Genomic DNA, 16,384 nt, shown 5'->3' with positions numbered 1-16,384 from the left:
ACCCTTAACCGGGTATTCTAGCCATCCCTTAACCGGGTGATCCCTAACAGGATCGGTTCCTAGCAGAACCTTTTGTAATGTCTCTAACCGGACAAGGCTCCTAACAGAGTGGACTTCTAAAGAGTTCAAAAACAGCTTGTGGGTATTCATCCCCACTATGGTTTTTCCCAGTTGGGTTTCCACGTGAAAAATATGTGTGTCATGTGTGATGCTTTTATCTTGTGATGCTTTCCTATTGTCTGTCAAACATATGATGGTTCTGTGTTTTATGCCTGTCAATAAAACATGTTGAACTAGCTGTTATTATGATCTGATGATAGATTACCTGTTTATGCATAAGGGTGAAATGGTAGTGTAGTCTTGAGTTGAGTGAAAAGCTAAGTGAGTAACCGGTTAATGCTTGTCTCAGTCATTCTTAGCTTTACCGGTTGCACTTTGTTTCAAACCGGTGTCACTGTTTGCCAGTCATTTGAAGTGTCTGCTATCAAACCGGTTTAGGACTGTATTTTTGTATGTACTGATTCACCCCCCCCCCCTCTCAGTACCGGGTTAGTACTATCCGTTCATCACTGAGTTATCAAGTTAGTCAGCCAAAAACATAGGAGATAATATAGCTCGCAATTAGCATAAATAAGACTGTGAATTTTGTAAAACAAACACAGCGACAGACTGGAAAACTTAGAAAAAAGAAGAATACTAAGAAAGTTAGGAAGAAGGCAAAAGAAAGTAACACAGTCAGAAGATAGAGAAAGGAGAATTAGCATCGATCATCTTAGATTTGGCTCCAAAATTCACAGGTAGGCACTTATTTGAGAAAGCTTTTACGGTATCAATCTAAAAGAATAAAGTTTGAATCACTTTGAGAATAGTTTGATTTAGAATGATAAGGTAGAAAAGAATTAAAGTTATAGGTTAGATTTCTACATATAAAAATTATGATTGTTTGAATCAAAATGCAATTTTGGGAAATCATATAAACGTAGATGCATTATGAAGATATTTCTATTGTGCAACTCATTGTCGAAAACATAGAAACTAGATAATCAAAACACGTAAACCATAGAAAATGAAGTGTTAGTTATTGAATAATTATACTTTTTGAATTTTATTAGAAATAAATAAAAGAATGTATACTCATATTCTATTCGTTTATATGTAAAAATACATACATGCGTTACACCTTATTTTAATGCTTGTCTTTAATTTAGTTTTCAAAATAGAAGTGAAAGATTATCTCTTTTCAGATATATATTTGTTTATCCATGAAAGATTGCTTTCATGTCAGATATAATTGGTTGTAACGAAAGATTGATTCCTTCTATTTCTATTCAATGAAAGATTGTCTTCTATATATATTTTAGATTCATATGAACAAAGCTAGATAGACTTGTGTTTGTGGAAAGTTACCTTCCAGGACGGGTGCCGAATGTGGGTTATAGAGAGAGAGTTTGTTTTTTTTCCAAACTATATTTAATTGCTATGCATGGCATTATACTCGGTCGAGTAACCGATTGACCATTGAAATAGATGGATTTATTTATTTATCCACTCTACCATATCCTTGATTGATCTTGCTTGTTTCTTTATTGAACTTGAAAATTGAAAATGCATGTATCATTCTAGGCACGCACCAGATTCCATCTTGTCTATCGAATTCTTTTTGCTAAGCAATTCGTGCAGGTTTAGGTATTCTTGATTGACCAAGAATTCTGTGGAAGTGTAAACTTCAAGGTTGGGTGGAAAAAGAACCTGAATCTTGTTCTCATCTTCATTCTAAAGATTATATTGAAGATAGCTTGGATTGCAGATCAAAGGACGCATCTCATCCTTTTCTTTATGTTTTGTTATTTAAACTTAAGGCATTAGAAAAGCCTAAGTATTGTATGTAGATAGGATGAAGATATTTCAACAATTTACCTATTGTATGAAAATTCTTTATCTATTTATAGAAATATCGTGTTTATTATTATATCATTGGAATCATCAACTACAGCTTAGGATGGAAAAGTGTAAGAAAAAGACTTGTTAGAAGAATTATGAGTTTATTTAAGAATAAAGAGTATTTTGTTTCATAATTGAATTTATAATAAACTATGTCTTTACATATCCTTCATTTTGTACTCTCTAGGTGGTTTCATAAAACCACTTCTACAATGTTGTGCTATATGTCCATAGTTACTACATTTATAGCATATAACAATATAATTCACTAAAGGAACATATGAGTCATAATTCCTTAAAGGAGCATATGTATTGTATTTCCTACTTGTGAATCCATAAGGTCTTCTATCTTTGTTCCAACCATAATCATATCTCATATGTGTTCTACAGTCCCTTGCTCTATGCCCAAAATGATTACATAAATAGCAATAATTATAGAAAGAATTCTTGATCCTAGATGTATGTGCATGCCTCGGAGGAAAGGACTTCTTGAAATTACCCTTGTTTGTTTTAGGAGAAGTCTTTTCCTTCTTGCTACCTTCATTTCTGATAGGACTTTTAAAAGTATCTTCAAAGCTTTTTGTCTTTCCCTTATTTGTTTTCATAGGAGTCTCTTTCGAATCTTCCTTGAATGTTTGATTTCCTTTAAAGCCAAGTCCTATTTTATTTGATGGTGATATTTGCCCATTAATGATGTCATCTAGGATTTCGGTGCTCTTTTTGAACTTGAGGCTTGTATTCAGCTTGGTGGTTGTTTTCTCTAATTCCTTCCTTAGAGAGACAATTTCATATTATAGCTTATCACAATTTTCTTCCTTTGCTTTCAATTGGATTTTTAACTCTTCTTCACTCTTTTTTCTTTCTTCAATTTGAGTTTTTTTAATCTATGATCACTTCTTCAGATTCTTCACAAATTTTGGCCTTTGATCTACACTCTTCTTGAAACTATGTTTTTAGTTCAACAATTATCTTCTCAAGTTCTTCATAGTTTCCTATTAACTCCACATTAGATTCATGTGACACTCAAAATTGTAGCTCAAGTTTCTGGTTCTTATTTCTACGTTTTTCAATCTCAGTGATAGCACGATAGAGTTCTTCCTAAAAACTCTCTTCATCATCATCTTCATTATTCATATCAATATTCTCATCATATTCTTTTGACTCCTCTTCTAAGTTCATCTCTTCTTTACTCACAAGTTGTCTTTCTCTTTCAAAGAATTCATCTTCTTTTGTCAAGGGTGTTTTATTTATAACGTTATTAATTGTATTTGATATGTTTTCATAAATACCCTGCTTGGTATTTCCTTTTCTTTTTGCCATATGTGCTCTCTTGATCTACCTTCAAGTGGTTAGACTTTTTTGAAGGATTCGGAACTGATACTAATTGATGCGCACACGGTTATATTGAGAGAAAACCAATTACTTGCTTATATAATATCTCTTACAAATTTTGCAGGCTCAACCTACTAGAAACACCAACCCCTCATTCAATTCACGAGCGCTTGCCCACTAGAGGCACCAACCCCTTCTTCAATTGTCTTCACAAGAGCTATAACTCTCTTCTTCAATCTCCTCTATTCAAATCTGCTATAAACTGATCATAAAACTCCCACAAAACCAATTACTATCCCCTTACAAATCTTCATATATTCTTGCTACCAATTCTGCATACTTTCTTCTGTTATATATTCATTTATTCATACCTTGTTCATAATTTAATGCTTCTGTCTCCTTCCCAGGCTCTTCTTTACATCTTAAAACAGAATGATCTTCATATGCATTGCCTTTCATTTCTTGAGAAAATCTGCTTGCAATCAAGTCTGCTCTTCTCTAAAATAATATTTATTCTTCTTCACAATGATTTGCTGCCATTTACTAGATCTGCTTAATAATTCTTAATGATATCCCATTTTCTCTCTACACTTTTCTTCTTTTGATTAATTTCTTCAATATGGTCCATGAATCTACTATAAGATCTGCTTTTGCCTTCCATAAAAAGCTGTTTCAAATCAGAATGACATTTTTTTTATTTCTCTCTACACTTCTCTTCCTTACTTCCTATCTCTATTTATGCCTTTAACTTCTAAAAGTCATACTCCTTGGCATAGATACTTCTTGGAATAGACTTGTCTTCCCATTTACTAATCGCTGCCTTTACCTTTTCTTAATAAAGTTGCTGCTAATGAAATGCCTCTTTTAATTATTATTCTTCATAAACACATCCTTTGCAAACTAAAGTCTTAGCACATAATATCTCTTTAAAGAATCGCACCTTTATTTCTGTCTTATCCATTTTTGTTTTATTCTTTTCCTGTCCTGTTTCTTTTGTCTTATTTTTTTTTCTTAATTCTTTTTTTGTATATCTATCAAGTGATAAAATACTCATTTGATTCAACTTCTAATGTGCAAGGCTTGATCCATTCCATGCTAGTTGCCATACCTTGAATGAAGTCGGCCAACTTTGTATACAGCATTTGTATCATAAACTTGCATAAACTTTCCTTGCAAAGTGATGTAAGATGATTGCTGCATTTTCCGCCTCCTCTTCTTTCAATCTTGCAAACCTTCTCTCTCATTCCTTTGACATCAATGACAATATTTTCAACAATCTCCACTGAGTACCATTGACATCAATGAGAATATTTCCAACAGTGATCTGAGATCTAGTTCGGATTTTCCAGTGAAGCCCCAAGGCATGTTTGTAATCAGGTATTCGAGCCTATACATTTTATTAATCGAATTGGTTATTCCAGAATATTATTTGTTTTTAGTCATTTCTGAAGTGTCAGTAATTGCGAATCTTGACTGCTAAATCTGAAATTATGTGCAATTTTCTTCGTCTGCAAATAAGATTATAGAAGTGTGCGGTCAATTGCACGAGCAAGTTGTAGTTTATTACAAATTTTCTCCTGGTGTACCTAAACACCATTAACACTAATCACATGCCCCAAGTAGAGAATTTCAGTCATCCCAAACTCGCACTTTGAAGCCTTAGCATACAAGGATTGTGCTTCCATGATAACCAAAACCTCATCAAGATGTCTCAAATGTTCCTCCCAAGTCTTTCTATATATGAGTATGTCATCAAAGAATACCAGAAGGAACTTCTGCAACTGTTTGTTAAAAATGTGATTCATATAAGATTGGAAGGTGACCAGGGCATTAGTCAACCCAAAGGACATGACCAAGAACTCAGTGCCTGTAGAAAAAATAAAATAAATGGAGCATCTTTCCTCATTTCATGATCATTCAAGTTATTCATCAATTTGTTCAATTTAAGGCATCCAAGAATGAAATCCTTTGTTTATTCATGGTTTAAGAGGACAAAAGCCCTCTTGAATTCCACATTTGAAATGAAGGATGAAAACACTTGCTTCTAATCTTGGGTGATTCCACCCAAGAATCACAATTGTGCCAATTTGTGGAAGATTTGGAGATATTTTCAATTTGCTACAGTGTCGTTACACTAATTTTTGCAAGCAAATATCATCATTTCATTGCCCAGCATATTTGAGGATTTATATATTAATTTTCAGATTTTTTGTGAATTTTTTAGCATCATATGAGAGATGGATCTAAGTTGTTTCAGTCAACCCTAGCTAAGCGCCATATTGGGAGGGCAAAATTCAGTCATTTTGAATATTATATTAGTCATACCAACTGGTGTTTGCATCACTTCGATCATCATTCATCACCATTATGGGGATAAAACCATATTTTGATAAGTTGTTAATGTCTACAAGACAAATCTGATCTTTACCAACATATTTTGACAATTATGCAGGGATTTCAACTTTCAAGGGCAGGTCAGACTTCACCAGCCAGTTGCACATCATCAGCCAACTTCCATACTATCTAGGGTTTCAAAGAAAATTTATAAAATATTATTTATGGCAGTGTCCAGCAGCAAACAAGGGTCTCTAGAAATTTGACCTTTTGTAGCAGCCCGTGCCTCTATCCCAGATCATACAGCAGTTCTAAATGCTAAAAAAATTCAATAAAAATTTATTCTGTTGCTATTAGTATTTATAATTTTATAATCATTATACTTTCTGATCACCATTGCAATAAAATAAAATAAATTCTTGAGGGTTTTATATTGCTGGAACTGAGCATATTATCCTCCTGTGTTTATGGTTTGATGACATCAGCAAAATAAGGGTTTGAAAATTGTAATCAGTCTATGTACTTGCAGTTTTGGATTGATTTTATCTCAAAAAATCAGAAAAATATAATAAAACATTGCATATGTCCAATTATGGACATCACAGAGAAATAAAGATGACAAAAGATGGATCGCCAAAAGTAGATGAAAGAAAATACAGAAGTGTTGTTAAAAAATTTATCTATCTGATAGCTACAAGGCTTAATGTAATGTCTATGGTATCATTGATTTCAAGGTATATGAGTGAACACACATAAAGATATTTATAAGCAGCAAAAAGAATGCTAATGTATGTGAAAGGAATAAAGGATTATGGAATCCATTATCATGCAGTTGGATATTCAAATTTGTTTTGTTAGGTCATTTTTGGATCGGGTGAGAGCATCAGATGATAGAAAGAGCACATCAGAACATTGTTTTGCATTAGAAAGTGGATTTGATTACATGGAATTCAAAGAAGCGGAATACAGTTGCATTATCCAATACAGAAGCAGAGTTGTTGCATTTATAGTAGCATGTATACAGATAGTTTGCTGAAGAAGAGATTTAGAAGATCTAGGACCAAAAAAAAAGAAAATTGTATAGTTAATGGAGCAATACAATTAAGAATCCAGTATTTCATGCAAAGTCAAAACAGATAGAACAAAACCAACGTTATGTAAGAGAGTTAGTACAAGATAAGAAAATTGAAATTCAGTTTTGCTTATCCAAAGGACAGTTTGGCAAACATCATGACTAGAGGACTAGAGAAGATAATACAATCAAAATTGAAGACAGAGTTGCGGATACAGGGATTTGATATCGAGGAGGAAAATGTTGGAAAATCTGATGTCAAAAGGGCACTGCCTGAACAGCTGCAGCAGAACACCACAGCAGGAAAACCAATTTTGAAGGTAAAACTAGAAAAGCAGGACGCCAAACACAGCAGAAAGATGATTATTAAAATAGGAAAAGCCGAAAAGTGGCAAAAATAAGAGGATAAAAATAGAATTCTCTTGGCAAGATTTAAATAGGAAAAAGTAAAACCCTCTTGTCAGGTGCACAAAGGCTAGATACTACTGGGTTTTATCATTTGCAGGGCTGAACAATTCCTCCCCTAATTGATTAATTATAATTCTCAATTATCGATCCACCTTCTCCAGCAATTAATATATATGTCTTGAGAACCTGTCCTCCATAAAGCCTTGATTCGTACAGCCTAATGAGTGTGATTTCGTATTTGAGAATTGAGACTCAACAGCTCAAAAGCAAGAACAAAAAGATGTTTCTGCATTAAATTCTCTTTGATGGGTCACATGCTCCATGATTGAAGGATCCAGCTGAGGAAAATCTCGTGACCATATCTAGTGAAGACATTGGAAATTATAATTTCGACTGTAAAATTTACTAACTGGAAGAACATTTTTACCAGTCTATTGTTATAACCATGGACATCAATCTAGTCTGTTGAATCTTGTCCATTATGGTGAATCAAGCGATGGTAACACGGAGTTGCAACAATGAAGACCCTGGTTCAAACCCTGGCGGCCCAAAAGCTCCCTTCAAGTTACAATCGTTCAAGGAGTTTAACCTCGTTTATAGAATTCAGATGTACGAAACCTCTTGGAAACTCGTTTATAAAATTCAAATGTACGAAATCTCTTGGATCTCAAGTGATCGGCAACGACAATTGTAGTGATTGCAGATATAATTAAATATATGACTAGCTCTCTTTTTAATATATAATTGCGTCAATTGGAATGTGCTGACTCTTTTAGATGAAAGGTTGCATGAAAAAAGTTAAAAACCAGCCATAAAATCTTTAAACTTCAAAATAGAGCAATTCGACCTCAAATCAAAAAAATAAAGAAAGTTGTCCAATGTGCACGATGCCTCGCAGTTACCTCTGTAATTTTTAATATAAAAAAGCAATAGTCACGTAACAAATTCAATTGCAATGTACTCCATTTGATACAGGAAGATCATGGGATCAAAACCCCTCGAATCGCAAATATTTAAATTTATTTAGATAAGTACCTGACGCTGATCGCAGCCAGCAAAGGCCTTCCTGTATAGCAGCAATCGACGCATCCCCACATATGAGGGATCCAGTCCGCCATTAGAAGGTTGAAGAATGCATGCAAACAATTCGGACGCCTTTTGTTGTTTCAGATTTTCGTTCTCTTCCGTCTGCACATTTTCTTCTCTGCCGTTTTCATCGTCTTCATTCTGCACATTTTCTTCACTGCCGTTTTCATTGTCTTCTTTCTGCACATTTTCTTCCCTACCATTTTCAAGTCGGGCTTCCTCTGTTTTTCCCTCCATGATGACATTATTGGCGTACTGGTGTTCCATCTGTTACATTTTTTGAGAGGAGGAGAGCATTGCAATTTTCATTGTGGATCTGAACCAAATGCCCTCGTTTTCTAAATCACTTAAAAACAACACAACTGCCAAGTATGCTTCTTCTAGATGTGTGGACCCACGCTCTCATAGTTTTTTGGTATTACGGACTCTATGCCGTGTCACTTTCAAACGGTCTATTTTTCGAAGTGTTTGAATCCAAGAGCGTATCATTGCATAGCCATTGTTGTTCTAGTTCAAATATTCGATCTAGTCTAGGGTTATTGATTTGTTCTTGATTTTCTTTGTTCAGATTTAAATTTAATTGCAATTAATTGTTGTTTACTTATTCACATGTAAAAAGTTGTAATGGTCACTTAAGACATGCATCACCTCTTAATAATTTCAATCATTCTAAGATTTCGCAACTCTTTTGAATCCACTAAAAAAAATTACTAGATAGTTACACTTATGTGACCAACTTTTTTTTTTCATTGGCCAACTTATTTTATCAATTTTTATATTAATAAATGTCAAAACCTTAGTTCTTGCATTAGGTTATTTTGCCATTCATTACATTACATTTTATTCCATCAATTTTTAAACAATCGTCAACATTACATCACATTATTATCAGCATGTTGCAGCATTGCTTAGTGTGTCATCCAATTTTCCACAAAATATTAAATTGTTCATTGGAGGCTTGACTAAGGCACAAGGTGAGAAGCCTATTGAATTATCATTCTAGCATGAATTTAGCATGACAAGTTTTAATGGTGCTTTTTGTAATAAAATAAAGTATGCAGAAATAACTTTCCATGCTAATCTTGAAGGAAGTGTTGTAAGAACATTAAATGTGACTCAAACTTATTACAAAATGTAGAGAAATACACTCTTAAACAAATAAACAAATAATACCATGACATAGTGATTTATATGAAAGGCACAAGGCACAAGGTGAGAAGCCAATTGAATTGTCATTCAGCATGAATTTAGCATGACAAGTTTTAATGGTGCTCTTTTTGTAATAAAATAAAGTATGCATAAATAACTTTCCATGCTAATCTTGAAGGAAGTGTTGTAAAAACATTAAATATGACTCAAACTTATTACAAAATGTAGAGAAATACACTCTTAAACAAATAAACAAATAATACCATTTCAAGAGAAAAATTTCACACTCCAAAATCTACATAATGTATTATCAATGCTAAATGGGCTTGACTAAGGCACAAGGTGAGAAGCCAATTGAATTATCATTCCTAGCATGAATTTAGCATGACAAGTTTTAATGGTGTTTTTTGTAATAAAATAAAGTATGCAGAAATAACTTTACATGCTAATCTTGAAGGAAGTGTTGTAAAAACATTAAATATGACTCAAACTTATTACAAAATGTAGAGAAATACACTCTTAAACAAATAAACAAATAATACCATTTCAAGAGAAAAATCTCACTCCAAAACCTACATAATGTATTATCAATTCTAAGGAGGCTTACAATACACTTGTAATGCGATTTTTTGTAGGAGTATTCACCAACAATAAATTTGGAAGAATTTCTACATCATTCTAACATGACTTGTGCACCTACAAATATCTCATATGAAACCACTTCCTTATGTAGTGATTTAAAAACCAATAAAAAAAATTAGTGAATCACAAATGGTATAAAAGTGGTTCTTGACTTGGGCACAATTTTCATTGGCAACCGTGAAGATTCTATGTTACTTGCTCAAAATAGCAAGTTAATAATGTACCAATATCTCCAGTTTGACCCACTCAATATGGGCACCCAACTTGCTTTGCCATACAATCTCAAAACATACACAACATGATAAATAATAAAGCATGTCATAGTTGGTCAAGATTCTAAAATAACTCCCACCATTTTTCACTTAAACAATACAACATGCCATAGTTGGTCAAGATTCTAAAGTAACACCTACTAATTTTAGCTCTTATTAGTCAAGACATTGTCATAACTTGTCATAAAGTCCCACAATAGAAGAACACTCCAAAATCAACCATATTTATCCACCTTATAACAACTTGCAACTTATCAACAAAAGTACTAACACTTGAATTTAGATATCATGTACACAAATTCCAAAGTACTAACACTTGAATTTAGATATCGTGTACACAAATTCCAATGTCTCATAGGAGGCGGAGCACAAATTATACTAAATAAAACATAATCAAAATATGATGAGTAATTATGAAAAATACCTACTAACAAAATAATTAAATTGGGTACTTGCAAAACTTGAGATACTTAATCCTCATTATTCTCCCACTTGTCAAATACATTTCAAGAGTCATGGGTAAAATACTATCATGGAATCAGCTACTAGAGACCAAGAGGCCCATAGAATCTGTACACCTTCTAAACTTCTTTATGATCATGGGTTTGGTCAATGCAGTTCTAATATTTATCAAAGTTTCAACAATTTCTAGCTACACCTTACCATCCTCGATCATGCCTCTCATAAAGTGATACTAAATATCTATATTTTTGTTTCTAACATGAAAAGTTGGGTTCTTCACTAGGTAAGTTATACTTTGATTACCATAGTAAACTATAGTTGCTCTTTATTTTAATAGGATGACTCAATATCTTAAGTGAAATGGTTTTTACAAGCATGAATAGCTATCATATATTTTCTCTCTAGAACAAATAGAGTGACCATAGTTTATTAATTGCACATCCTGTTGTCCTCATTTTTGTTTTAAAAAATGATGGACCATTACATTTTTTTTTTGTTAAAGGCATGCTTCCCGAGGCAAGCCCTTGGACTGGCTTAATTCTCAGTCCATCCTCGAACCACGTTTTGAATTTCATCGCATTATGGGTTCGTTTGCTATGTTTTTTCTTCAATTTCGAGTTTTTTTTCCCTGACTGCAGGTGGGAAATTTTCCTTAAGTTGCAAGTTTTATGTTTTTCCTTTGTTTTAGTGTTGTAGGGAAATTTTTAGTTAATTACAAGTGCACTTTATGAAAAATAGAACTTGTAACTTACTTTTTATTTCCCCCTTGGTGTTTTTTGTCTTTTAAGTCATTGTAGGAACTTTTTGGGCATATTACAAGTGAACTTTAAATTATAAAGTTAAAATAAAACTTGTAATTCTTTTTAAAAGTTCTACTTAAGTGATTTTAAGTTATGGTAGGGGTTTTTCTCCTCCATTACAAGTTTTATAAAGTCACTTTAAGTTGTAATAGGGATTGTATTTCCCTATTACAAGTTTTATTTTTAAGTTGTTTTTGTGACTTGTAAAAGGAATTTTATTTTCCCTTTACTAGTTTTTTGTTGAGTTGTTTAAAACTTGTAATGGGGGTTTTATTTCCCTATTACAAGTATTTTAAACTTGTTGTTTTCTCTCACAAACCCGCTTTTGCCTTTTTACATGAAAAGTGAATATATTTAAACTTGCAAATGGGTTTTAGAAACCCGATTTCATGTGTTCTTTGTAATTTTAAATTTGTTGTTGTTTCCCAAAAACTCGACCAACAATATTGGAGGATTTTGTTGAAGATTTCCAATAATTTTTGTGGAGAAATTCAAGGAGGAGGAAGGCGTTTTGGATTCTTTGCTATTTTCATGCATTTCCCAACTCTCTTCATGCTATTTGGAAGACATTATTGTTGGTTTTATGGTGTTTTAACAACAAAAACATTTTTGAAAAATTTCACGATCTTCAAATGCCACGAATCTTGTCTTTCCTAAGTCGTTTTGGCTTCTTTCACCTAGGCATGGGGTTTGGATGGAGATTTGATCATTTATTATGCCATTTTGATAGTCATTTTTGCTGCACATGGTATTTTGGAAAATTGTGGCTAGGGTTTGAATCTCCTCCTTGTATCTATTTAAAAGTTTCAATCTTCCATTTCAAAGATTGGCTCTTGTATTTTGGAGGACATTTTGATTGATCAAGGTATGTTTCTTTCCTTTCTTTTTTGTTTTTATTTCTTGTTTGTTTGGCTTTCCTTGGTCAATTTGTAAATTTATATATATGTTGGTTTTGCCTAAAATTGGTTTTGTGAGAAATTTTCCCCTTTGTTCCAAGTTTGCAAGGCAAATTATGAATTGCATTGTCTTTCCCCATTTTCCCTCTTTACTTGCATTCAGGATTTAAAAACTCAATCATAAGTAAGATGAAAATAATTGATCTTCCCCTTTGCTTGGAAAATTTTAACCATCTCTTGGTGAAATTCCCAGTTTTTAAGTTGGAAAAATGCTCATCCTTTCAAAATCGGGTTTTTTAAACCTGATTACAAGTTGAAAGTTCTTCCCATTTTCATCAAGATGATCTTCCCAAAATCTTTTCCTTGTCCATAAGATTTATTTCCATCATCTGTACATACCATTCCCACCATTTCATCCACTCATTTCACACCTCATTCATTTTTCCCATTTAAAGTCTACCTGCAGTCAGCCATCCAGAACCCGAAATTGGTCCAAAATGCACTCAAAAAACACTTGAAAATGATTTTTAAAGGTCCAATTACAAGTGCAAACTTGTGTTTACCCATTACACATATGAAGTTGCATGTTTATTCTCCACAATTGCAAGTTAATGCTCTTGTTTTTCCCACACATGTAATGCAAATTCCAAAAACCCGAAATTCACTTGTGAGCCCATTTTTGCATCAATTTATCCCTTCCCTTGTCAGTTTGGTTTGCACACACAACCTACCAAATCAATAGATTAAGGCATGGGCCTTATTTTGCAACCAGATTTCAAGATTGGAGGATGATACAAAGAAGAGATACAACAACAATTCATGGTTGAGAGCATAGAATGCTTTCAAGACAAAGATGGTCATGACATGAAAAGAGGAAGGCAGCCCTTTCCCTCTTGAGAAGCTAGTACTACCCCAAGCAAGAAGATAAGGATGCAAGTTCTCATTCTGGTTCAAGATGTCTTTACCAATCCAGAATACTTCAAGTTCTAGCATCCTGAAGCGACATGAAGATCATCACAAACAAAAGATGATGTAGTTAGATTCGTGTCTTTAGAAACATGGAATAGTTTTAGTTATGCATTTGTAATTTTGTTTTGACAAGTTACATGTAAAAAATAACTTTGTAATTGCAAGTTAACTCATTACTTGCACTTTTGTAATTACATGTAAAACAACTACAAGCTGTGTTCAATTAGGACTGTACTTGGAATAAGTCATAGTTAGTTATTGAATAAGTCTTGGTGGTTGAGATAATTTCTCAAGTTAGTTGGGATCATGCCACCTTTTTCTCATGACTCCTCTCCTATAAATACTTGAGGGGATCTATTGTAATTTTTATCATTTGGCAATGCAACAAAATTTTGCTAGTTTGTATGTGCACTCCAAGACTTTGAGCTTAGATGTAAATTAGATTATTTTCAATAAAAGAGGCAAGTCGTGTTGAGACTTTGTGCCAATTCAAGTTGTTATGTGACGACATTTTCTAGAGTTGATTGTGAATTTTGTTCTATTGTGAAAGAGGGATTTGAATTCAATCTTGCAGACTTTGAGTTGCTAATTGTATTTAGAGTTTTTTATGTTTGGTTTTCAGATTTGGTCTTGCAAAATTTGAGTTGCTTATCATATATGAAACTAGTGTGGAAAGCTAAAGTGGGAAGATAGCTTGTAGACTTTGTGTTGCTTTTATTTATAAGACTTGTGCATGTGAGTTGAAGTGCATCATGTAGTTAGACTTTGAGCTGCTACATATTGTGCTTAGTTAGCAGAAAAACATCTAAAAAGATTGATAGGTTAATAGATAGTTGAAGACTTTGAGCTTTATTTATGTTTTCTCATCCCAGGGAATTGACGGAGGTCTTTGTGCCTTCATGGAAACTTTGCTTCCCTTTATGCTCCAAAAATCCTACAAAAAAGTCTCATTTATGTATTTAATGTTATTTATTTCCAATTGCTATTACTTTTCTGTGAAGAGAAAAGAGTATATTTTTTCTTGAAAGAAGAAGAAAGACTAATGTCCCACCCATATTAGATTAGTTTAGCTTGTAGATAGGGGGAGTCTTCCCTTAATTAGGAGAGTTTTACTCACACGGTGTGGTTGAAACCACAATTTTGTATATTTCTCCAAGTGTACAAAATTTTTAACCAACACATCCAACTCATAGCACCACTAAATAAAAAATATATATATAAGCACTAATGAATCTTCTACTATCAACATCACCTATCCAATATAAATTTATATAACCACAAATATTCATGGACTATATATATCCTATACCATAAAAACACAAGGAGAACTCTAACGTAACCTACAAATATTTAAAAATTATTTTAAATACATCCCAATGAACATACAATGACTAGACATATATCGGCTAAGTACCAAATCGCTTGGGCAATTTCTAGTCTTGTATAGATCATAGCATATATTAAGCTTTAAACTTCACTCTAGTAAGGAGCTCAATTCACGTATTCCACATTTGAAGGGGATGTAGGACAATGTATACCAAATAAATTCATTCCCACTATAATAAAATATATGCAACAATATACAATCCTACATGTTTAACCTTTGTAAAATTTAACTGACATCCTTATTCTAGTCAAGTCATAGATTTTTGTTCTATCTCTTCTTACTTTTATCCCAAGAATGTGGTTTATAGCACCAAGATCTTTTATTTCAAATTCTACTAAGAGTTGAGACTTTATGAAAACTTTCCCTTTTCTAATAAAAATTTCGTCAATGTGTAAAACAATAACAATAATTTAATCACTATTAGATTTAAAATAAACATAGTGATTGAGTTTAAATCTCTCAAATCTTGAACTACATACATGTGTATTAAATTGTGGTACTACACCCTAGGATTCATTTTTATATCATATAATATTTCTTTAAATTTTAAACCAAATTAGTTTTACCTTTTTAACCAGAGTTCTTTGGTTGTGTCATATAAATATCTTTCTCCAAATCATTGTGAATTAATATTATTTTAACATTCATTTTCTCAATGTCCAATTCATTAGTTGTAATAATAGATAATAAGAATTTAATGGATTATATTGTTACAAGAGGAGAAAATATCTCACTTCAACCAATCTCGTCAACTTGGAAGTAACCTTTCACAACCAACCACAATTTGTATTTCTCAATATTGCCATCTAAACCAATATTTTTTCCTCAACGCACATTTGTAACCAACAAGTTTATATCCTTTAGGAAAAGGTTGTAAGTATCATGTCTCATTCTATTTTAATGTTGTCATTTCTTCATCCATGTTTATTTTATATAATGTCATGATTTATCGAGTTCCTCGTGAACCCTACAAATAATTAATCAAATAAATAATTAAATAATTTTAAGTTGTCTCAAAAAGTACATTAAAAGACAACTTTAATTAATTCTTTAAAAGTGGCTAAGTGCCTAAATATTAAATATTTAATTAAGTCACTTTTGGGAGTTATAAGGATAAATATTTTATGAAGTGATTTTAATTAATTTTTTCCCAAAAGTTTTTGAAAGAGGTTATATAAGGATATTAAGGGTTCATTTGTAACATATAGAAGATTGAGAACTTGTTTTACTTCTCTGTGGAGATTTACTGAAGTTTTTGTTAGAGAGCCAAACCCTTGCATGTGGACCCCAAAGGTTTTGGGAGTTGAGGACAGAAACCACCAAAGCTATTCCAAATAGGGATCGACAGAGAGCTGAAGGTTTGAACAAGGACAAAAACTCTCATTCTGGGTGCATCTTAAGATTCTAGGATTGTTAGGTTTGATTGATCGATTAAGCTATTTCATAAATTTTGTTAGTCTCTTGTAGTGACAAACTTCTAGTATTTTGAAGATCATACTTTGAGTTTGTTTGAAAGGCTTGGATATTTCACTTTTTGCTATGAGGAACAAAAGCATAGTGATTATTTTACTTTTATTGGGTAATTGAAGAAGACTTATATTGTGTGTAAGGAATTGTGTTATCGCAAGTTTCTT

General features: G+C 32.7%; 1 protein-coding gene across 1 annotated transcript in view; it reads right to left on the bottom strand.

The window, feature by feature from the left end:
- Positions 1–8,568, bottom strand: part of LOC131029004 (uncharacterized) — a 143,854-nt gene extending 135,286 nt beyond the window's left edge. The window contains exon 1 of the mRNA XM_057959384.2: positions 8,123–8,568. Coding sequence (XP_057815367.2) covers positions 8,123–8,440 — 318 coding nt within the window. The 5' untranslated portion in view covers positions 8,441–8,568. The remainder of the gene's footprint in view (positions 1–8,122) is intronic.
- Between the last annotated feature and the right edge of the window lie 7,816 nt (positions 8,569–16,384).

The sequence above is a fragment of the Cryptomeria japonica genome, chromosome 1, assembly GCF_030272615.1.
Source record: "Cryptomeria japonica chromosome 1, Sugi_1.0, whole genome shotgun sequence".
NCBI lineage: Eukaryota > Viridiplantae > Streptophyta > Pinopsida > Cupressales > Cupressaceae > Cryptomeria > Cryptomeria japonica.
The sequence above is the reverse complement of the archived record's forward strand: the minus strand, read 5'-3'. Positions and strand labels throughout refer to the sequence as shown.